The sequence below is a fragment of the Eucalyptus grandis genome, chromosome 5, assembly GCF_016545825.1.
Source record: "Eucalyptus grandis isolate ANBG69807.140 chromosome 5, ASM1654582v1, whole genome shotgun sequence".
NCBI lineage: Eukaryota > Viridiplantae > Streptophyta > Magnoliopsida > Myrtales > Myrtaceae > Eucalyptus > Eucalyptus grandis.
Window position 1 is genome coordinate 15,092,424 of NC_052616.1, and position 25,484 is coordinate 15,117,907.

The following is a 25,484-nucleotide window of genomic DNA, read 5'->3' on the forward strand; positions in this document are numbered from 1 at the left end:
GAAACACTGGTGTACTAGGTGCCCTTGTCGCCCACATAGATTACATGATCTATTGCCAATAGGAGGATTCCTTCGTGTAGGACAATCTTGCAGCATGTGTCCCGCTTTCCCACATGAGAAGCATACTCCAATTTTCCGATAACACTCACCGTGATGATAATTTCCACATGTATTACAAGGGCCTTGGTTACTTGGATTTTTGAACCTGTCCTGGCCGGTGAAACCTCTTCGCCTTCCACTACCATCGGTATGGCTACCTTGCACATTTGTGGGCTTAAACCTTTTTGGGTTGAGGCGCTCCTTGTGTGCGATGCTTCAGAATGCTTTGTTCCACCTTGATTGCTCGTTCTAGTACATCCTTATAAGTTGTTAATACAAAAGGTGCAAGTGCGGAATTAATCTCAGGTCGGAGCCCTCTTAGGAAATGATCGGCCTTATCTTCTTCATTTGCTACCAAGTGTTCGGCAAATCTACTCAACTGATTAAAGTGGACTGAATATTCCAAAACTGTGGAGTCACCCTGAGATACATGTACAAAGTCACCCTTCATCTTTGCCGGAATGACTTTGGGAAGAATTGAGCATTGAACACCTTTTAAAGTCCTCCCGGATATAATAACATCCCTACCTCCAAGACTTGGCTTCATTCCATCCCACCAAAACTCTGCTTCACCTTCCAGGTATTGGGTGGCAAATTTAACTTTTCGATCCTCGGGAACCTCTTCAGCTTCAAAGATCCCATCAATCTTTTTAATCCAACGCTCGGCCGCGAGAGGATCGGCTTTCCCATCAAAAGTGGGTGGTTTCGCCTTTCTAAAATGGGCAAAAGTGCCTGAACCAGTCGCTCCATCTCTAGTTAATTCCTTTGCTTGGCGATACCAATGGATCATTGCTTGTTCAAATTCAGTTGAACGGGTTGGCTCTTGATCCTCTTCTCCGACTTCGTGCAAGTCAGGACTCCTATCATAGTGGTCCTCAAGTCTCCTTCTCAAAGACGCACCTCGAGAAGCTTAAGGCATGTCTCTAGCCTCAGGGGTAGCGACTCGCTTGCCTTTGCGACTCCTACGAAGCGAGGCAAGTGTCTCAGAGTCGGTACTCATGATCACCTGAATCCAAGAATGAAACTACATCTTATAATCTAGAAGACTAACGCAAAAATAAAATCTATCACACAACCTCACAACGTCCCATAACTACACCCAAAAAGATCAAAACTTAGGCTCTGATACCAAAAATGTCACACCCCAAAAACTACAAAGAATGGGGATGACACGGCCGTCCTTCTTTACAAAAGACGTAGCCTCAAACACAACCAACAAACTGATATTAACTTATATATAAATATCAGATAAACCTTCAAATTGGTTGCAACATCAGAGTTTCTATAATCCATCAAAAAGAGAAAAGATATACTTCAAAACTTAGACGATTCCACTAGTAAGGATCATTTGCACCACTTCCTTAAACCATACCAAAACAAAATAGAACTCCCCAAAGTTTCGCACGATGGCGCACTCGCTTTATTCGCCACTAGCCGAGGAACCTGAAAAGATTAAAGGAGGAATGGGATGAGCAACCACAGCTCGGTGAGTAGTACATATCTTCTAAGCGGATCGAACAACCACTATGCATGTATACAAAACAATACCAAACTTCGTAAGCCAACTCAATATATAAAATAAGTATTGAATCTTATAAGAGTTATTTCTTATCATCAAGATTTATAGTAATATGGAAAACTCATTTGAATCGCCATCAAAATTCAAGTATCAATGGTCGAATCCATTGAATAATCTCCATCAAAAACACATATCAATGGTCTATCCATTGATCAATCTTTAACTCAATAACTAACCATGGTCACGACACAACGCCCGTGACAAGGCGACCAAGATTCCCCCTTGGCAAGGTCTCCACCTATAAAGCCGGTGGCTAGGCCCAGAAGGATATCCTAAACCTGGTATGCATACCCCAAAAACCTCTCACTAGGTTCACAGTCATATTGAGCATAAATAACCAATCTCCAATACCAGAAATCCAATCCAAAAATCAATAACTTAAACCAAACAAATAACATTTTACAACATAGCCCATCATCCATTTCATATCCGTTTCTCAAATCATCATAAACCTTTTTATAAATCGATCGCAAAGCAATTTCATATATGTTTCTCCACAAACCTTGTATAACGTGCTTTTCAAAGATTCACAATCAACAAAAGGTAGCAATTGCTCGATCTAGCTTTTATGCAATAAAAATGCCCTTCTCAATTCAATATATATACTTTAAGACATGATTTTATAAAACCAAAGAAGATATAGTACCACTCACCTTATCGTCTACGACCAAACGACAAACGATACTTGTATCGTCAAACTCAAAGCCCTATCAAATAACCGAAGAATAATGTTAAAATCTAATAAAATTCTATCTCGACTACAAAATGACTAAGTTACGCCTTAACTCTAACAAAAGGACTTCATGCACTAACAAGTCGCATAACCAAAGCGATTGTTTAAGCCATTCGCAACATGAAGTTTAAACGCAACTTGATCAAGCCTTAAATTTTTCTTCCAAACCCCGATCTGAATGTACTTATATTCAATAGAGAGCCATTGACACATATTACAAGAATCCCAAATTGGCCATCCCAAAATCAAGCCGAAAAATGACAAAATACGGGCCCAAAGCTGCTGGACGCGTACTATTCACTGCGCGCGGAAACTTTGAAATTCTGTTTGGACAAACCATAAGCTCAAATCACGATCCGTAAAATCCCACGGCTCCACAACACCCTAAATTACCATTCTTGCGAAAATATGCGGCTCAATGACTCCAAAATAAGACTTCAAAAATTTCGATTTTAACTTCAATCGGACAAACAAGGGGCTTGATCTCTTACCGGGTGCTGTGTTATGGAGTCAAGTCGGCTTGGCGAGGCATCCGAGGCGTGCATGTGCCAAAACTTCTTTCTTTTCTTCCCTTTTCTCTTCTTCTTCTTCTCCTTCTTTTTCTTATCTTTTTGGTCGAGGAAACTCTCAGTTTCTGTTTAACCGAACCCTCTCCCCTCTACTTTTTGCTTTAATGACTTTTCGGTTTCTTTTTCAGTTTCTTCTTTTGGAGCATTTAAAACTTCTTTTTCTGTTTCTTCTTTTGGGCAATTTAAAACTTCTTTTTCCGTTTCTTCTTTTGGGGTCCACTAGCCTAATGTTACAAAACTAATGGCGGGGAGATTTTTGTATCAATTGGGGGTTTTTTAAGATCAAAAAATTAGTTTTGAATAAATTTGTTACATATGTACTAATCTAGTGTTTTTCATAATATTAAAGAACAAAGTTTTTTTCATGCAAATTATATACACCATCCTCTTTGTACGGTCTTTTGCATAAGATTTTGATTTAAGTGTTGGTACATAGAGGTGAGTAGCTTGAGGGTTGGTCCTAGTGTTCCACTTAGAACTTTAAACTTATTAATCACATTTGATTTTAAAATTTTTGGAACTTAGAACCTATCCTACTTGCTTAAGCCTATTTCATTCCAAGTTTCACCTGCATTTATAATTGAACAATTGCATTGAATCATTACCTTAAAAATAATTTTTTGCCGTTTCAACCCATTAATCATAATTTATATTTAGACATACGAAGAATATAAAACATCAACAAGTAAAAGCCTCGATCATGTTTAAGTAGAAAACGAAAGCTTAAAATAGTGGTTTCAAATAGGGGTGTGCATGCCCTAGAATCGAGAATCTCACACTAAAGACTGGTTCCGAAAAATTAGAATTGAGAACCACCCTTTTCGGTATCCAGGTGGATCGACAAACATCAACTAAATGTTGCCAATCTAGACTTGCGCAAAGAGAATGAGAAACCAAAACTGGCAAGGTAATGAGGACAAATTTGTGCACTTAATGCTGTTGCAAGGAACAAGTGGGCAAATTTGGCACTTTAGTACCACGATGAGGATGCGCAAGAAAAAATTCATCCGCGTTTCTTATTCACGATTCACTCATAATAACATTTTCTCGACTAAGATGAAGGTCTTTGATTTAGAGATAAGAAGTTTTGGAACCCTCTAGAGGAAAAGCATAACAAATAAATTTAGACAATTACTTGTTTTACTTGATTAAGCTAGATAACAATCCAATCATGCTCATCTCTTTTATTCAAGTCAAAGCAATTGAAAAGCTGCAGTACTAACTCAAACTAACAACACGACTTCTCATATCTCAACCACAAAGCAAAGAAATTCTCTATCCACCCCAAGAATGTTGCTACCTTCCACGTGAGAAGCATGCAAATAAGGTAATACCATATCGGAGCCCTAAACAGAGACTGTGAGAGCTTGAGCAATTTTGGGAGAGACGAGATGGAGAACTGAGAGAGAATAATGCAATTCCTAAATTTGAGATTTATTGATTTTGACTATATTAATATTAAAAATTAATATATTATAATATAACCGATTCGGTCCATGTGAATGGATCCGTCCAATGAATCGGGAACTGGACCGGTATCCACGAGTTCTCATAAATTGGAATTAGGAAGTGGACCTGTTCCCGTAAGAACCATCGGTTCGGGCAGGTTCGGACGAGTCCCGCTTCCTTTGCACACTCCTAGTTTCAAATTATATATTCATCATCGGATGCCATTTAATATTATAAGATTGAGCAAAGACATAGAATAAGAAAGATAAAAAGAAACTTATTTCGGGTTCTTAGTAATTATAGATTTTAGTTATGCATTCCATCCATTGGAACAGATTCCCAAATTTCTAAAAATCGAAACCCGTCCTCAGTATCCTAGAACTTAGAATCATGCTGGTTATTCGTTTATCGTTTCGATCCTAAAATTATGTTCACCCATACTTTTATGCACTAATATTGAAATACATACTTTGAAAATTAATAGACTTAGAGTATGATTGAGAAAATATTCACACATCAATTCCAATATTAACGAAAAAAAAAACCTGAAAAAATAGACGCTCCTCAGCTTGAACGCTCGGTAATTACAGTTTCACCCTCCGCCGTTTCTTCCCGGCTCTCTCCGAAATCCCAGAAAAACCACTTTCAGCTCCGGTCCGGCACTCCCGGAGAGAGAAAAAAACCACTTTCAGCTCCGTTCCGGCACTCCCGAAGAGCTCTCTCTCTCTCTTCATCGCAATGCCCTCGCGCGCTGCGCATTCCGCTGCTTAGAGCCATGAACTCCGTCGCCTCCTCCATCGCCACTCCACTCCTCTCGCCGCAATCCTGGCGGCCGTCTCCTCCCCTGACGCGCTTCCGCTTCGCCTTCGCCTTCGCCTCGAAGCCAGTCGGGAGGCAACGGCAGCCTCCGAGATTCGCCGCCCGCCTGCAGGCGCTCCGGCTCGCCGAGCCTTTCCGGGGCTCGAAATGCGGCGGCGGGGGAGAGGAGGCGCCGCCGGTTCCGGAAGAAGCTTCCGAGAGCTTGGGTCGAGTGATCCAGTGAGCGGTGAAGCCGTTGGCTTGCGCGGTGTTCTTCATAGCGGTAGGTTTCGCTCCGTTTCGCCGTGTTCAGGCCCCTGCGGCTGCGGCGGCGGCCATGGCGACGGAGCTGAATTTGGAGAGAGTAGAGGAGGGGTCTGAAGCGAAAGGGCACGAGTTTTCGAAGTGCACGAAGAGATTGCTGGAGAAGGTTTCGGTGGTCCTGAGATGTATGGATGAGATTAGGAGAGGGGAGGGGCGCGTGAAGGAGCTGGAGGCGGCGATGAAGGCGGGGAAATCGGAAAAAAAGGGCAATTGCAGGAGGGGATATTGCGTGGCATGTACGAGGAGCTGAGGGAATTGAAGAGAGAGAAAGAAGGGTTGATTAAGAGGTCAGAGGAGATTGTTGATGAGGCAATGAGAGTGAAGAGGGAGAACGAGAAGACGGCTGCAAAAGGGGGTGAATTTGAGGAGACCTTGAGCAAATTGGAGGACGAGTATGATAGAATTTGGGAGAGAGTTGGGGATGTTGAGGATAGTATAATGAGGGGGGAGACGGTTGCAATGAGTAGTGGAGTGAGAGAGATTTGTTTCATAGAGAGAGAGAGAGAGAGTGTGTGAAGCTCTGGTCGAGAGATTCAAGAGGGAAATTTGGCGAAAGAGTGCCTCAAGTAGGCAAAATTTCTGCAGCCCCTCATTTGTTGTGAGTCCCAATACTACAGACACAGTTGGATTAGTGCTAAGTACAGATTATAGGGGCAATTGTTGGTTCAATATGCTGATACCACAAGGCTTTCCCCATCATTGCTGCATACATTTTAATTAAATATTTCTCAGTTGTTCTCGGCACTATGAATAGATTGGCAGGTTTCCAATTTAATGATGCCAACTTGCTCGAAGTGTTTCCACCTTCTGTGCTCTTTCTATGCATATCTACTTTTGAGAATGGGCTACCCTAGTTTGAGCAACTCTTTTTCCTTTCCGAGGTAAATGAGCATGCTTCTTCATCTTGAGCAAAATGTTTCCCTTTGTCTGAAGTGTGCCATTAAACTCTGAAACCAAGCTTTCCAAGTCTGATATTCAGAAAGATCTGAAAAGTGCTCAAAGGAAGTACCTGGAACAGATGATTCTGCCAAGGATTGTGGAGACTGAAGATTTTGGTCCTCTCTTTCATCAATATTCAGTAGATTTTGCTTTTCTTATAAAACAAGGCCTTAAAGATTCTAGGGAACTGCAGAGGAGTCTAGAAGCTCGCATAAGAAAAAGCATGAAGAAATTTGGTGATGAAAAGCGTTATATTGTAAATACACCGGTTGATGAAGTTGTCAAGGGTTTTCCTGTACTTGAGTTGAAGTGGATGTTCGGGGATAAGGAGGTCGTGGTTCCCAAAGCTATTGGGCTTCGACACTGATTACGTTCACATATCGAACCGAGGCAGGAATCGCAGATTCTCGCAATTGCAATTGGAGATGGATCTGAGTCAGGAAAGAACACCAGAGACATGGCGACCAGACTGATGGCAAGGGTGATGACCCCTTGACCCAATTCCGCGATAAATTGGACGAGTTGAGCATAGCAAGCATAGACAAACCTATCACTGAACACTGAAAACAAACTGGAAATAAGGCGTGAAGATGCATGTCAAGTATGCACTTGTTCACACATGTGATGTCATGCTATATGCAGGTGGTGTTATGGTAACTCCTTTCTCCAATCAAAGCCTGTTTTCATTAAGGTTCTGGTAGGAATGAAATCCTTAAGGTTGCCAGACACACATCTTTTCAAAAGCTGAAAGGTACTTGCATTTTACCTCGAGCCCAAATCTATTTTAGCACGAGTGCGGTTGAAGAAGGATATACAATAAAGAACGTTGTCAAAATAAGGTAAATTGAGCTCCATGAGAATTGATTCTGGGGCCTCCATGTTTCCTCCTTTGCACAATGCCGTTGTCATGTATGCCCTTAATGGACAAACTAAGACATCTGAATCAGCTGAACATGAGAAATAGGCAGATCTCTCCTCCAAGATTGTTTGAAGAAACTCTGGGTTAGGGCATGAAGAAACACTGATTCCGTGAGCAAGTCCTTGTAGTCCTTCATGGCTTTTAAATCATCAGCCGCATTTTGTAGGTGATCATTACCACGCTCTACACCAATGCACATAAGAGCTTAAAGAGTCGGGAAGAAACACTTCCCGGATAACAAACAAATGCTAGCACCATGTACAAAAGAGAAAATTAACCATGCACTCACCGCAGCAGCTTTGCATATGAAAACCAATGTTCGTCTTGAGATGGAACTGTATTATTAGGAATCCGCTGGTTGTGAAGGACTGCGCCTGTCTACCTAAAATGAGTCTTCATCATATCAACAACGCTCTGTAATGGAGAGGGAGAGCTTTATAGTAATCCTGGAAATTAGTTAGCTCCTTCATCAACAATATGAAAGAACCCCATATATCAAGCCCTTCAGCACGTTGGATACCATTTATGAGTTTAATAACCAACAAAATCTTACCGTGCATCCCACTTTTGGATCAGCTTCAATGATGGCATGTCCAGATTAATCATCTCATATGATACCGTCACTTGAGATAATGCAGCAGACAAAGAATCTCATAATTTCTGCAAAATGTCTCATCATACATGATGATGTGTATCACAAATATGAACAGAACAAGATTATCCTCACCGCACTTAAAATCAGAGTTTTCACTAATAAGTTAAAATTTGATATTTTGCTCAACAAATTAGTTAGGATCCAGGCCTTCAACCAGGCCTCTCTCTCTCTCTCTCTCTCGGTTGAAGGATCCATTTGATATTTTTATTTTATTTCTTTTTGAGTTTCCAAGTGTTAGGAAAAGGCCAACTTTTTGGGGGTGATGCCCAAAGAAATTTACCCTTTTTTGAAGTTATTAGATCTTGTAAACTCTATGCAATTTCTCTCTATCAATCCCCGTCCATCCTCGATCGATTTAAGTCAATCGTATTTGTATTTGCATACTGAGTAGTGTAGTCGTATACCCTTACCCTTGTAGTGTACATCTTGACTTTCTCTAACGCTCTCTGCTCTGAATCTGCCCCTCAGACGTTCCATCTGATGCCAGCCCCAGAAGGAAGCTTTTATGTAGCACAACAGCTTTGGAGGACCTGTGCTTTCAACAGCCCTCCCCCGTTCCCCTTCGGATCGCCAATGTCCAGGATGAAATCTCTTTAGGCTTTACAGAGACTCAGTGCTGTCTTCTTCTGGGTCTAGTTATAAGTATGCTATCCACTTTCTAGATCATGAAGATAGGAAGTGGAAGTTCTGTGGTTTATTTCATGTTATTAGGAGAGTAAAGGGGACTAGTCTCTTTAAGGTTATAAGTCAGATATTTATTTAGTTACGCTCTGGATCACGTACCCTTCAGTGGTGTGTATATACATAATATGTACATATATATAGCATTTCTGAACGATGCCCGTGTTCGAATTGAATCTAGCCTATATGCATTATATATTCTGGTTCCCCTGCTCGGTGCTTGATATGATAGGGAGAAGGAAAACAAAAAGAACAACTGCAGTGTAGCCTGTGTTTTTGTTAACTATGTCTGAGGCTTGCAGTTTTACTTAGACCATTATTGTTGTTGATCACGTGTGTGAGTGTTCATGGTATCATCAACTGATGGGCGTTCCTATAATTTCCCCTATAATTATAGTCCAGATTATAGGGGCAATTGTTGGTTCAATATGCTGATACCACAAGGCTTTCCCCATCATTGCTGCATACATTTTAATTAAATATTTCTCAGTTGTTCTCGGTGTATGCACTATGAATAGATTGGCAGGTTTCCAATTTAATGATGCCAACTTGCTCGAAGTGTTTCCACCTTCTGTGCTCTTTCTATGCATATCTACTTTTGAGAATGGGCTACCCTAGTTTGAGCAATTCTTTTTCCTTTCCGAGGTAAATGAGCATGCTTCTTCATCTTGAGCAAAATGTTTCCCTTTGTCTGAAGTGTGCCATTAAACTCTGAAACCAAGCTTTCAAGTCTGATATTCAGAAAGATCTGAAAAGTGCTCAAAGGAAGTACCTGGAACAGATGATTCTGCCAAGGATTGTGGAGACTGAAGATTTTGGTCCTCTCTTTCATCAATATTCAGTAGATTTTGCTCTTCTTATAAAACAAGGCCTTAAAGATTCTAGGGAACCGCAGAGGAGTCTAGAAGCTCGCATAAGAAAAAGCATGAAGAAATTTGTGATGAAAAGCGTTATATTGTAAATACACCGGTTGATGAAGTTGTCAAGGGTTTTCCTGTACTCGAGTTGAAGTGGATGTTCGGGGATAAGGAGGTCGTGGTTCCCAAAGCTATCGGGCTCCATTTGTATCATGGGTGGAAGAAGTGGCGTGAAGAAACTAAGGCAGATCGAAAGAAAGAAAATACTAGAAGATGTGGATTTTGGGAAAGAGTATGTGACCCAACGGCAGGTAACTCTTGGATCATTGAGTAGCAGCAGTGATGTGGGTGTGTTGTGTTATTGGTTTGTCAAGTAAAATTGTATTCTGTTCTCAACTCCCCAGACCCCGCCAAACCCCCCTTCCCCCGCGAAAAAAAAAAAAAAAAAAATTGAAAACCCCACCCCCTCTGTGGAATCATAACAGATTAGAGAAGATTTGGTCACTCATCGTCGGATCATGTGCTGTTTGCGTCTCATATTTATATCACAAGTCCCCAAGCATGCTTTTGCATGAGCTTTTTGCCTAAACCATTGAAGACTTTGTGCATTATTCCGCCAAGTTGGATGCCTTGAGTCTTTACTCTTCTGAATTGTCATTTGTTCATGACTTTTGAAAAGAGTGTATACACCTCGTCTCTTCTTTGTTCGAGATACCTTTCAAGTAAATAAAGATTCAAGAAGCGTCAAAGTCAAATTTAGATGCTTGCTCTAACACTGATGGATTTTTTTTTACTACTTTGAAGGAACAAATTCTCTTGGACTGAGATAGGGTGGTGTCCAAAACATGGTACAATGAACAGAAAAATAGGTGGGAAATGGATCCCATAGCCGTACCTTATGCCGTATCCAAGAAGCTTATAGACAGTGCACGAATCAGACATGATTGGGGTGCTATGTATGTTGCTCTGAAGGGGGACACAAAGGAATATTATGTCAACATCAAGGTACTGCATCTTTCAACTTATAGTTTCTTCTTTACGTTATTCATTTCTTTCGGTTTTTAATGTTATTCTGCATGTCTCCAGGAATTTTAAATGCTGTTTGAAGGGTTTGGGGGGCTTTGATGGGTTGTACATGAAGATGCTTGCTTCTGGGATCCCGACTTCCGTTCAACTTATGTGGATACCTTTCTCAGAGTTGAATTTTCATCAGCAGTTCCCTTTGACGAAGAGTCTCCTCCATCAATGCTTAAGGGGATTGTGGAGGACTCGAGCCATATGATATGCCAGAGGTTGGGTTGTTGAAAAGTCAAAAACATAAATGATGACATAGTGACAGTGATATTTTTTCCCATTGTCGAGTACCCAATCCCCTATCCGGTATTGATTCTTTAACCTTGCAATATGTCTATTTCAATAATTTTTTTTCTCGAGCTCACGGTAATTGTGAACTTTGTCCATGAGTTCTACTATTTCTTATGTGCCACAGGTGAGGGTGCGATTGGGAATGGCCTGGCCGGAGGAAATTGACCAAACTGCTGGCTCAACAAGGTACTTGAAATGGCAATCGGAAGCAGAAATGAGCTTTAAATCCAAAAAACGGATGACCTCCAATGGTTTTTGTGGTTTTTGATTAGAAGTGCTGTATATGGATACATTTTGTATAATGTGTTTCGGATTTTGAAGAGAAAAGTCCCTCGACTTCTTGGTTACGGGCCTTTACGTAGAGATCCAAACATGCAGAAGTTTCGGCGAGTGGTATTATTTTTTCCTTGCTTCAAATATCCTTTATGATTCTTTAGCTACAATTGCTTTGGGCTTGCCCTTCAGCTGATGCATGACCCTCGACTTTTTGCTTTTTCTAAATGTGGTATGCAATTGGAGTACTTTATCGCATTTGTTTGGAATCCTTTACTCAGTCTTTTGTGCTTTGCTTTGGAATATATTGTAGATTGGGTCTTGACTCTTTACCAGCTAAAGTTTCTCGTCAATAACATATGCTTTTTGGAGCTAGATATCCCTTGTAGATCAGCACTACCCTGTGATGAACTTACCCCTACACTGAGAAAGAAACTTCTCACCTATTCATGAATTCTATTTTATCTTCACTTGATTATTAAAATAGTCATTAGAGTTCTTTTTCTATAGCTTATGATGTGCGATTGACTGAATCAAATGTTACCTTTATGTCCTCTTGCAAAAATCGTATATCCAGTATAAAGTAAGAAAAATCAAACAGCAGAAGAAGGCTGGCATAGATCCCATCAAAACTGCTTTTGATGGAATGAAGGTGTTTATTCTGCAAAGTACTCTAGTTTATAACCTCTTTCTTGTAAATTATTGTCTCATAATTAAACATTGTTTTGTGCAGATGGTTAAAAATCCGCCAATAACATTGTTTTGATGGAATGAAGGTGTTTATGCTGCAAAGTACTCTAGTTTATAACCTCTTTCTTACAGAATCCCCGCACTTTTCAAGAAAATGGGCACCCGTGCACCTCGCGTATGTTTTTTTCTCTTGAAGACATCAAATGCCTCTATGCTTTTGGTACTCTGCATAAAGTAGACTTCCACAGTGGAACTCATTTTGTCTGGAAGATGTTTCACCATTGGTATTTGCTAGCATAAAGATGGAATTTTGTCCGTAAAAATTCAACCCAGATAAGTTGCTTGTCTACTAACATGGATTCTGCTGGAGAGTTCCTTTTCCCCCTTTTTTTTTACACTAGCTTGTTTGTGGAGGGGCTCAGTGAATCAATTGAGTCATATAAAGGGTTCTTAGTTGAACTATGCTTAGGTGGAATTTCCTATTCAGTATGTCCGTGTTTTCCATCAGCCACGTGAAATTGTGCTTGCATGAAGGCTGTGGATGACTACTAGATAGAAATCTTTCTGCAGCAATTCTTCTCTCTATGCGTGCAGAATCATATTGAGAGCGTGCTATTGAATTTGATGGCCCATCACCTCTTTTGCTATAACCAATCAAATGTTCATTGAACAGGGTGGTACTTTCGGGAGAGAGATTCCCTGGTTCTGAGGCGAGGCATATTTCAAGCATGCCTCGTTTCCTATTTCCTCGTTGCCCTCTTTATACTCTTAACAAACTGTTTTAAGTAGGTTTGCTCTTGCAAAATATGATAGTGCATGAACTATAGTATGAGAACGGAAGGGTTATGTTGGACTTCTAGCAGTTGATGGTTGGATATCATATTGAAATGATCGTATGACGTATATAGCATAATCTAGTGGTGGTAGTTATTATTTTAACTGATGGCGATGATTAAGGCAGAAGAACAGCCCAAGTGCCATAACTTGGCACAGGAGGACACTTAAGTGCCATAACTTTAAAATGATACACTTGAGTGCCAGTTTTGAAGTTAAATGGGACGCTTAAGTGCCACTCCGCAAGATCCGGCCAAATGACTTACATGTTGCGACTTTCCGGCGAGTTTGGTCCAAAACGGCATCATTTTGCACGACGCGTGGTGGAGAAAATGCAAAAGCGACGCCGTTTCGTGTCTACATGTAAATAATAATATAAAAATTAATTAAATTGATTTAAAATTAATTTTATTTAAAATATTCAAAAAAAAAAAAATTTAAAAAAATTAAAATATTAAGAATTTTTTTAAATTTTTCTTAATTTTTTAAATTTTGAATATTTTAAATAAAATTAATTTTAAATCTAATTTAATTAATTTTTATATTATTATTTACACGTAGACACTAAACGGCGTCGTTTTTATATTTTCTTTGCCATGTCAGCGTGCAAAACGACGCCGTTTTGGACCAAATTCGCCGGAAAATTGCCACGTCAGCCATTTTGTCGGATTTTTGCTAAAGTGGCACTTAAGTGTCCCATTTTACTCCGATATTGGCACTTAAGTGTATCATTTTAAAGTTATATCACTTAAGTGTCCCTCCGTGTGTACCATTTTAAAGTTATGGCACTTAAGTGTCCCTCCGTGCCAAGTTATGGCACTCCAAGTGTCCCAACATCTGATGATTAAATTGTGTTTCATGGTTTTAAGCATAGTACCCCATCACATTTTATATAAAGCAGTTTTACATGTCAGGAGCATCATGTTAGTGTGTTTTATGTATCTTCCATGAGACCGTGGAATGTACCAGCTCACTAGATCAAGCATAACAAGGCTGATTGTTGCTTCCTAGCCCTGAAGCCTTATATGTGGGGACGAGGGGACATAAATGGAGAACCTTTCCTATGTTATCTGTCAAGACTTTTGTTGAACCAAAGCAGCATAGGTAGAACCCTTCTCTCCTGTGTACCAATGAGAATCTGAGCAAGTTGAAGACAGTTAAAATTGTGATTACATTATGATAGATTAAGACCATGTGATTATTGAGATAATGAAAAAGGAAAATAACCTTTATTTGTGTTGCTGCGTTCTTTTCGGATAGAGAAATATGTCATTAATTGCTCATAAAAGTAAAAACAAAATGCGGCAAATGAATATCTTGTCTAACAAAAGAAACGAAAGAGTTTCCATATTTATGTCCCTCTATCCTATTTGTCAAATAATCAGTTTTGGGGTTTGTCATTCTTATATTTGCAGGGTGTTCTTATTGTGGGTGAGAGGGGAACCGGAAAGACATCTCTGGCATTGGCTATAGCAGCAGAAGCTAGAGTGCCCGTTGTTAAAGTTGAAGCCCAGCAGTTGGAGGCTAGACTATGGGTTGGACAAAGTGCATCAAATGTTAGGGAGTTATTTCAGATAGCCCGAGATTTGGTTGGCGTCTCTAACTCTTTGTTTTATTTTTCTTTTATTGTTACATGTTGATTTACTTGCATTTCACTTTAGACTGATCTATATCCATCCATGTTAGGCCTTGCATTTTTGTTTGGTCTTCTACACATTTCAAATATATACTTCATCAATGCCTGGTTTGGTAGTTGAGAAAAGGATCTCTCTGCACAAATGCATTTTGCTCCCAACTCTTGTTCTAAAAAGTTCTGTATAGTTTCTTCTTTTGAATAAGCTGGCCTCCTATGAGGTCAGATGGTGTCTTTTTACTAGTGATTAGCTTAAATTGATCATAGTTACATTCCATATAGCGAGCCATATTTTTCATTAATGACTGACTAGAAATTTCACATCAAATATTTGGTGCTGGGTATTCCCTCTTTCTTGCATGTTCCCTTCTGCAAAACGTTCTCTTTTGCAGTTGAACCCTAATTGCTATGTTCTTTGATGTAGGCACCTGTAATCATATTCGAGGATTTTAACCTTTTTGCTGGTGTCCGTGCTAAATTCATTCACACTAAAAAGCAAGACCACGAGGCTTTCATCAATCTACTTCTTGTTGAACTTGATGGGTAACTTCAACCATACTGTTGTTTGCAAAATCTTGTCTGTCATTTTTTCAGTTTTTCTTATATCAACTCTAGATTTGCCAGTGACCTCTCAACTGGTCTTTTTTCAAGATATTCTGCTCCTGTTTTGCATTCTTGGTGTTGGCTTCTACTAAGTCTTTGTGCTTGCTAAAGTATTTTGTATCATCTCCAGTGTAAGTTTCCTCTGTTTGCAACTTGATTCAACAATTTATTTCCAAGACCAAGTATTATTGAAACAGTATTATAGGCAAATCATATATGAAGACATGCGTATATGAGCTTTTTTGGTTTTCTTGCTGCTGGCCTATCTAAATGTCTTTTTATTGTATGGTTAACTATTGGGAAAAAAGGTTATTTATTTGACTTCCCTATTGTCTGGTTGAAGCTTCTGCATTTCTGCCATCCTGATAAGCATAATTGTTTATGCAGATTTGAGAAACAAGATGGTGTTGTCTTGATGGCCACAACTAGAAGCCTCAAACATATTGATGAGGCATTGCAGTGACCTGGTCGGATGGATAGAGTGTTCAATCTGCAGAGGCCAACTCAAGCAGAAAGAGAGAAGATACTACAAATTGCTGCTAAAGAAACGATGGACGATGAGCTTATTGATTTAGTTGACTGGAGAAAGGTGATTCACCATCAAATAGACGTGCACTATACTTTCCTTTTCAATAAAAGATGTACTTTCAGTTGTTGACAAAAACTGCTGATTTCTGTTGCTATGAGGCTTTGTCTGGCTTACTATATCCAATAGTCTAAATTGAAAGAGCAGAAATCTCTGGTTGAGTGCGAGATTCTTTAATGTTCCTTCTTTGATGAATCCTTATTTTGCAGATGTATGATTTGGCTTATTACAAAGCAAAGGAAATGTTACAGAAAAATTGTCAAGTTCTCGAAAAGATTGTTGACGAGTTGCTTGAGTTTGAAATCTTGACTGGAAAGGTAAATCTGGAGCTGTCCAGCTTACTTTCATAGCTTTGATGTTATCTGTGTCATCATACAGTTAATCCTTCTCTATTAACAGCTGGTGGACTGAATGATAGAATGTCACTTATATAGTTACAAGTCTATTCTTAGGAGCTTATTGTACCCCTGTATAATACTTAGCTTTTTTCCTTATGATACTTAAGGAGAAGTCTGTTTCCTCTCTTATCATCATAAAGCCTTTCCTAGCCAATTTTCTCTTGATTTTTAGGTAGCCTTTTTTTCCATTTTTCTTCAGAGTCCCTTTTTCTTGCAGCCCTTTCCACAGATGGTTGCTCATCTCCTTCGTCTCTTGCCTATCATCTTCAGTTATGTATATGTGAAACTGCTGAGCTTTAAGTTCTACCCTGACTGAAATGGTATATCCAATGGGTAGTAGACTCTGTCCTTGCAGTATGAGCAATAGTCGTCAAGCTCTACCTGATTTTCTTTCAGTACGTGAAGGCTATGAAACTCATTAACAAAGCATGGAGGCATATAATTTTTGTCTTGATATGGTTTCTGCTTACATGGGGATCATGTAAAACCATACACTTTCAAATGTTGCCTTGCCTCACTCTATCAACATAATCCTTATTTTAATAAACTTTTTGAGTGAATCCTCTGATGGGGCCCAGCAGGACAGCGTGGTGAGTTAACTCATAATGATGTGACCTGAAACTTAATCTTTCCTTGCTCACCAATGTTGCCATAATCATCCTTGCTTGCCCATGTTGCCATCTCCTTGGCACGTTTACACATGCGAATCTTACCAAAAATCACCCCGCCCTCTCCATTTAGCTTCTGACTTCGTTTCGATGAATTCATGCTCCAAAGAACGACGTGCAAAGCCTCGATCGCATTAGCTTTTTTTTTTCTCTGCAACTCTCCCTCGTCGCCCCTCACCCGCTTGCACGATGAACCCCTCACTCGCTCGCACAATGAACGCCGATGAGATGAACGCGCATTTCTCAGGCCAATATTATCTTTCTTTTGATTTTCATCGTGATGAGGTTGCGCTCAGCTTTTATGGGCCAACCTCCTCCGTCAATTTCGATGGCATTCTTGGGGAAGGCTTGGACGGCGTCCATTTCGTCTTCCTGAACGTACCTCAAACCTTTCATGAGACGAGACAGGTGAACTCGCATGTGGATCCAATAACAGGGCGCCAAAGCTTCTCAATCTGGGGACTTGTTGCTCTAGGTGCCGAGCTCAGATACTTCCATCAGGTGTGTTTCGTTCTATCATGTTCTATCGGTGAATAAATTGCCTCGGGTTGAGGAGCTGTTTTAACTTCCTGCTTCGTTGAAAAGATAAAACAAAGAGCATAATACTCACTAGGGGTGTCAAAATTTGAAGGCTAATCTTGACCTCACGGTGTTGCCTAAATTCTAATTATTTTTCCAAATTAAACATATGTCTAAATGCTCATACTAAAAGCTTCCCGACATCTAAGCATAATTTTCCCACAATTAATCTCCGAAGAAAATGACAAAAATGTACATCATTTCATATCATTAGTACTTTATTCTAGGCCATCCTTTGTTTCCTCTCTGCAGACCTTTCTTTTTGAATACCGCATACAGAGCAACAAGTCCCCAACCCGAGAGAGGTCTGCAGAGAGGAAATTCTATATGCGATCTTTGCGGCGCGCACGCGCGATCCAAAGACGCACGCGTGCGATCCAAAGACGCAGGCGCGAACATCGCACGTGCGCGGCTCATAATGATGTGACCCCAAACTTAATCTTTCCTTGCTCACCTATGTTGCCATAATCGTCCTTGCTTGCCCATGTTGCCATCTCCTTGGCGCGTTTACACATGAGAATCTTACCAAAAATCACCCCACCCCCACCATTTAGCTTCTGACTTTGTTTCGATGAATTCCTGCTCCAAAGAACGACGTGTAGAGCCTCCATCACATTAGGTTTTTTTTTTTTCTGCAACTCTCCCTCGTCGCCCCTCACCCGCTTGCACGATGAACCCCTCACTCGCTCGCACAATGAACGCCGGTGAGATGGCCGTGCATTTCTCAGGCCAATATTATCTTTCTTTCGATTTTCATCGTGATGAGGTTGCGCTCAGCTTTTATGGGCCAACCTCCTATGTCAATTTCGATGGCATTCTTGGGGAAGGCTTGGATGGTGTCCATTTCATCTTCCTGAACGTACCTCAAACCTTTCATGAGACGAGATAAGTGAACTCGCATGTGGATTCAATAACAGGGCGCCAAAGCTTCTCAGTCTGGGGACTTGTTGCTCTAGGTGCCGAGCTCAGATACTTCCATCAGGTGTGTTTCGTTCTATCCCGTTCTATCGGTGAATAGATTGCCTCGGGTTCAGGAGTTGTTTTAACTTCCTGCTTCATCGAAAAGATAAAATAGAGAGCATAATACTCACTAGGGGTGTCAAAATTTGAAGGCTGATCTTGACCTCACGGTGTTGCCTAAATTCTAATTATTTTTCCAAATTAAACATATGTCTAAATGCTTGTACTAAAAGCTTCTCGATATCTAAGCAAAATTTTCCCACAATTAATCTCCGAAGAAAATGACAAAAATGTACACCATTTCACCTCATTAGTACTTTATTCTAGCCATCCTTTGTTTCCTCTCTGCAGACCTTTCTTTTTGAAGACCGCATATAGAGCAACAAGTCCCCAACCCGAGAGAGGTCTGCAGAGAGGAAATTCTATATGCGATCTTCGGTGCGTGCAACGCACGCGCCGATCCAAAGACGCGGGCGCATGCGTCGCACGTGCGTGCACGGCCACCGCGCACGTGCGTCGCACGTGCGCCGCAGGTGCGCACCACGCCAGCTGATGTCAGCTCATAATAATATGACCTCAAACTGAATCTTTCCTTGCTCGCCAATGTTGCCATAATCATCTTTGCTTGCCCATGTTGCCATCTTCTTAGCTCGTTTACACATGCGAATCTTACCAAAAATCGCCCCGCCCCCTCCATTTAGCTTATGACTACGTTTCAATGAATTCCTGCTCGAAAGAACGACGTGCAGAGCCTCGATCGCATTAGGTTTTTTTTTTCTTTGCAACTCTCCCTCATCGCCCCTCACCCCCTTGCACGATGAACCCCTCACTCGCTCGTACAATGAATGCCGGTGAGATGGCCGCGCATTTCTCAGTCCAGTATTATCTTTCTTTCGATTTTCATCGTGATGAGGTTGCGCTCAACTTTTATGGGCCAACCTCCTCCGTCAATTTAGATGGCATTCTTGGGGAAGGCCCGGACGGCATCCATTTCGTCTTCCTGAACGTACCTCAAACCTTTCATCATACGAGACAGGTGAACTCGCATGTGGATCCAATAACAGGGTGCCAAAGCTTCTCGGTCTGGGGACTTGTTACTCTAGGTGCCGAGCTAAGATACTTCCATCAGGTATGTTTCGTTCTATCTCGTTCTATCGGTGAATAGAATGCCTCGTGTTCAGGAACTGTTTTAACTTTATGCTTCGTCGAAAAGGTAAAACAGAGAGCATCATACTCACTAGGGGTGTCAACAATTTAACACTAATCTTGTCCTCATGGTGTTGCCTAAATTCTAATTATTTTTCCAAATTAAACATATGTCTAAATGCTCGTACTTAAAGCTTCACGACATCTAAGCATAATTTTCCCACAATTAATCTCCGAAGAAAATGACAAAAATGTACATCATTTCATCTCATTAGTACTTTATTCTAGGTCATTCTTTGTTTCCTCTCTGCAGACCTTTCTTTTTGAAGACCGCATACAGAGCAACAAGTCACCAACCCAAGAGAGGTGTGCAAAGAGGAAATTCTGTATGCGATCTTCGGTGCGTGCAATGCACGTGGCGATCCAAAGACACGGACCCATGTCGCACGCGCGCGGCGGGCCGACACGCGAACGTGCGTCGCACGAGTGCCGCACGTGCGCCGCACGCGCCAGCTGACGTCAGCTCATAATGACGTGACCTCGAACTTCATCCTTCCTTGCTCGCCAATGTTGCCATAATCTCCTTGCTTGCCCATGTTGCCATCTCCTTGGCACGTTTACACATGCGAATCTTACAAAAAATCACCCCGCCCCCTCCCTTTAGCTTCCGACTTCGTTTTGTTGAATTCCTGCTCCAAAGAACGACGTGTAGAGCCTGGATCGCATGAGTTTTTTTTTTCTCTGCAACTCTCCATCGTCGCCCCTCACGCGCTTGCACGATGAACCCCTCGCTCGCACAATGAAGGCCGGTGAGATGGCCGCGCATTTCTTAGGCCAGTATTATCTTTCTTTCGATTTTCTTCATGATGATGTTGCGCTCAACTTTTATGGGCCAACCTCCTGCGTCAATTTCGATGGCATTCTTGGGGAAGGCTTGGACGGCGTCCATTTCATCTTCCTGAACGTACCTCAAACCTTTCATGAGACGAGACAGGTGAACTCGCATCTGGATCCAATAACTGGGCACCAAAGCTTCTCAATTTGGGGACTTATTGGTCTAGGTGCCGAGCACAGATACTTCCATCAGGTGTGTTTCGTTCTATCCCGTTCTATCGATAAATAGATTGCCTCGGGTTGAGGAGCTGTTTTAACTTTCTGCTTCCTCGAAAAGATAAAAACAGAGAGCATAATACTCACTAGGGTGTCAAAATTTGAAGGCTGATCTTGACCTCACGGTGTTGCCTAAATTCTAATTATTTTTGAAAATTAAATATATGTTTAAATGCTCGTACTAAAAGCTTCTCGACATCTAAGCATAATTTTCCCAAAATTAATCTATGAAGAAAATGACAAAAATGTACATCATTTCATCTCATTAGTACTTTATTCTAGGCCATCCTTTATTTCCTCTCTGCAGACCTTTCTTTTTGAAGGCCGCATACAGAGCAACAAGTCCCCAACCCAACAGAGGTGTGCAGACAGGAAATTTTGTATGTAATCTTCGGTGCGTGCAACGCACGTGGCGATCCAAAGACGCAAGTGCGTGCGTCGCACGCGCGCGCAGGGCCGACGCGTGCACGTGCGTCGCACGTGTGCAACACGCGCCAGCTAACGTCAATTCATAATGATGTGACCTCAAACTTAATCTTTCCTTCCTCGCCAATGTTGCAATAATCTCCTTGCTTGCCCATGTTGACATCTCCTTGGCATGTTTACACATGCGAATCTTACCAAAAATCACCCCGCCCCTCCATTTAGCTTCTGACTTCGTTTCGATGAATTCCTGCTCCAAAGAACGACGTGTAGAGCCTCGATCGCATTAGTTTTTTTTTTTCTCTGCAACTCTCCATCGCCGCCCCTCACCCGCTTCCACGATGAACCCCTCACTCACTCGCACAATGAACGCCGGTGAGATGGCCGCGCATTTCTTAGGCCAGTATTATCTTTCTTTCGATTTTCATCGTGATGAGCTTGCGCTCAACTTTTATGGGCCAACCTCCTCCGTCAATTTCGATGGCATTCTTGCGGAAGGCTTGAACGGTGCCCATTCCGTCTTCCTGAACGTACCTCAAACTTTTCATGAGACGAGACAGGTGAACTTGCATGAGGATCCAATAATAGGGCGCTAAAGCTTCTCGGTCAGGGGACTTGTTGCTCTAGGTGCCGAGCTTAGATACTTCCATCAGGTGTGTTTCGTTCTATCCCGTTCTATCGGTGAAAATATTGCCTCGGGTTGAGGAGTTGTTTTAACTTCCTGCTCCGGTGAAAAGATAAAACAGAGAGCATAATACTCACTAGGGGTGTCAAAATTTGAAGGCTGATCTTGACCTCACGGTGTTGCCTAAATTCTAATTATTTTTCCAAGTTAAAAATATGTCTAAATGCTCGTACTGAAAGCTTCTTGACATCTAAGCGTAATTTTCGCACAATTAATCTCCGAAGAAAATGACAAAATGTACATCATTTCATCTCATTAGTACTTTATTCTTGCCCATCCTTTGTCTCCTCTCTGCGGACCTTTCTTTTTGAAGATCGCATACAGAGCAACAAGTCCCCAACTCGAGAGAGGTGTGCAGAGAGGAAATTCTTTATGCGATCATCGGTGCGTGCAACACACGCGGCGATCCAAAGACACAGATGCGTTCGTCGCACGCGCACGCACGGCCGACGCGCGCACGTGCGTCGCACATGTGGTGCACGCGCCAGCTGACGTCAGCTCATAATGATGTGACCTGAAACTTAATCTTTCCTTCCTCGCCAATGTTGCCATAATCGTCCCCTCTTGCCCATGTTGCCATCTCCTTGGCGCGTTTGCACATGCAAATTTTACCAAAAATCACCCCGCCCCCTCCATTTAGCTTCTGACTTCGTTTCGATGAATTCCTGCTCCAAAGAACGACGTGCATAGCCTCGATCGCATTAGGTTTTTCTTTTTCTCTGCAACTCTCCCTCGTCGCCCCTCACCCACTTGCAAGATGAACCCCTCACTCACTCGCACAATGAATGCCGGTGAGATGGCCTTGCATTTCTAAGGCCAGTATTATCTTTCTTTCGTTTTTCATTGTGATGAGGTTGCGCTCAGCTTTTACAAGCCAACTTCCTCCGTCAATTTCAATGGCATTCTTAGGGAAGGCTTGGACGGCGTCCATTTCGTCTTCCTCAACTACCTCAAACCTTTCATGAGACGAGACAGGTGAACTCGCATGTGGATCCAATAACAGGGCGCCAAAGCTTCTTAGTCTGGGGACTTGTTGCTCTTGGTGCCGAGCTAAGATACTTCCATCAGGTGTGTTTCGTTCTATCCCGTTCTATCGGTGAATAGAATGCCTCATGTTCAGGAGTTGTTTTAACTTTATGCTTCGTCGAAAAGGTAAAACAGAGAGCATAATACTCACTAGGGGTGTCAACATCTTAACGCTAATCTTGACGTCACGGTGTTGCCTAAATTCTAATTATTTTTCCAAATTAAACATATGTCTAAATGCTCGTACTAAAAGCTTCTCGACATCTAAGCATAATTTTCCCATAATTAATCTCCGAAGAAAATGACAAAAATGTACATCATTTCATCTCATTAGTACTTTATTCTAGCCCATCCTTTGTTTCCTCTCTGCAGACCTTTCTTTTTGAAGACCGCATACAAAGCAACAAGTCCCCAACCCGAGAGAGGTGTGCAAAGATGAAATTCTATATGCGATCTTCGGTGCGTGCAACGCACGTGCCGATCCAAAGATGCAGGCGCGTGCATCGCACGCGTGCGCCATGGCCGACGCGCGCACGTGCGTCGCACGTGCGCTGCACACGTCAGCTCATAATGATGTGACCTCAAACTTAATCTTTCCTTGCTCACCAATGTTGCCATAATCGTCCTTGCTTGCCCATGTTGCCATCTCCTTGGCGCATTTACACATGCGAATCTTACCAAAAATCACCCCGCCCCCTCTATTTACCTTCTAACTTTGTTTCAATGAATTCCTGCTCCAAAGAACGACGTGCAGAGCCTCGATCGCATTAGCTTTTTTTTTTCTCTGCAACTCTCCCTCGTCACCCCTCACCCGCTTGCACGATGAACCCCTCACTCGCTCGCACAATGTACGCCGGTGAGATGGCCGCGCATTTCTCAGGCCAGTATATCTTTCTTTCGATTTTCATCGTGATGAGGTTGCCCTCAGCTTTTATGGGCCAACCTACTCCGTCAATTTCTATGGCATTCTTGGGGAAGGCTTGGACGGCGTCCATTTCGTCTTCCTGAACGTTCCTCAAACCTTTCATGAGACGAGACAGGTGAACTCGCATGTGGATCCAATAACAGGGCGCCAAAGCTTCTCAGTCTGCGAACTTGTTGCTCTAGGTGTCGAGCTCAGATACTTCCATCAGGTGTGTTTCGTTCTATCCCGTTCTATCGGTGAATAGAATGCCTCGGGTTCAAGAGCTATTTTAACTTCCTGCTACATCGAAAAGATAAAATAGAGAGCATAATACTTACTAGGGGTGTCAAAATTTGAAGGCTGATCTTGATCTCACGGTATTGCTTAAATTCTAATTATTTTTCCAAATTAGACCTATGTCTAAATGCTCGTACTAAAAGCTTCTCGACATCTAAGCATAATTTTCCAACAATTAATCTCCGAAGAAAAATGACAAAAATGTACATCATTTCATCTCATTAGTACTTTATTCTAGGCCATCATTTGTTTCCTCTCTGCAGACCTTTCTTTTTGAAGACCGCATGCAGAGCAACAAGTCCCCAACCCGATAGAGGTCTGCAGAGAGGAAATTTTGTATGCGATCTTCGGTGCGTGCAGCGCACACGCCAATCCAAAGACGTAGGCACGTGCGTCGCACGCGCACGCAAGGCCAACGCTCGCACGTGCGACACACCTGCGACGCTCGTGCGCAGCACGCGTCAGCTGACGTCAGCTGCGCAAGCGTGCTGCACATGCCAGGTCAGTCCGTCCGACCCGGTTGACCTCGACCGGCTAACCATTGACCGTTGACGACCGTTAACCGTTGACCAAAAAAAAAAAGGAAAAGAATGTGTTTCTTTTTCAATTATGTCTATATGGATTATATGTAATCCCTTTTTATTCTACATTTGTTGTAGGAACAATGCCTCTCCTTAAATTGCGCACACTTATTCGCGCAATTACCAACGAACAAAAGGAAACGCTTTCAAAGTTGATAGCCGATTTGAATAATTATCGATGGGAGAGCGGGGACATAATAGATCATGTTCTTTATGTCAACAGGAAAATTTAAAAGGTCATATGGAATGGTCGTTCCATGTCACAGTTTGAGATGGTGCGATTTTTCATGAACACTCTTCCACCAGAATGGCAAGGAGTGTTGAATCGCATATGGAATGTCATCAAAGCCGCTTCATATAGGAATATTGTGATGGCTTTTATAGATGATTATTATCTGTTCGTATATTGACTTGGTGATAGATGTTTTGGCTGATCTTTCCTAGTTCTTATATTGACTTGGTGCTAGATGTTTTGGCTGATATTTCCCAGTTCGTATATTGACTTGGTGCTAGATATTTTGGCTGGTCTTTATTTAGTGTGCTTTGTGAACATCCTATGTAATGTTATCTACCTAGTTATTGTTAGTGTATCAACTAATATGTTAGTTGTATTATGTGAAAGCATTATTATTATATCATTGTTTGATATCAAGTACTATTTGCTTTCTGTTATTATTAAGTGTTATGGAAAGTTCATAGAAATTTTTGTAATTTCAAATAATTTATTTTGCATAGAATGTTATATTAATAATAACTCCAAGTTAAGATTTTGGATAATGATTGGAAACATAGTGACTTTTTATTACAAAACCTTACTTGAAATTATTCATTAATATGATGGTTTTGTGCAAAATAGATGCATAAATGATAGGCATTAATAATTCGTGCATATATGTCTGATATGTTCAGATCAATGGCTTCAGCCACAAAGAGCATAGTTGCTAAGCTGAACAAATGTGAGAAGCTCAATGGTGATAACTATGAAATATGGCATATGAAAATCTAATATGTGCTGGAAGAGCAAGAGGCAATAGAAGCTCTTAACATGACCATGGTAGAATCTGAAGAAGGAAATACTGTACAACACAAGAGAGATAAGGAAGCATTGGTTGCATGGAAAA

At 41.5% G+C, this 25,484-nt stretch overlaps 1 protein-coding gene and 1 pseudogene across 1 annotated transcript; one reads left to right on the plus strand and one right to left on the minus strand.

The window, feature by feature from the left end:
* Nucleotides 1-274: 274 nt before the first annotated feature.
* LOC120293669 lies at nt 275-889 on the minus strand. Its single transcript, XM_039313373.1, has one exon. It carries the CDS (start codon nt 887-889, stop codon nt 275-277), a length of 615 nt encoding a protein of 204 aa, XP_039169307.1.
* Nucleotides 890-5,403: 4,514 nt separating this feature from the next.
* LOC104446281 lies at nt 5,404-15,997 on the plus strand (annotated as a pseudogene).
* The last annotated feature ends 9,487 nt before the right edge of the window (nt 15,998-25,484 follow it).

Coding starts and splice junctions, on each gene's coding strand:
- LOC120293669 (XM_039313373.1), bottom strand. CDS start 889: ATGATCCATTGGTATCGCCAAGCAAAGGAATTAACTAGAGATGGAGCG.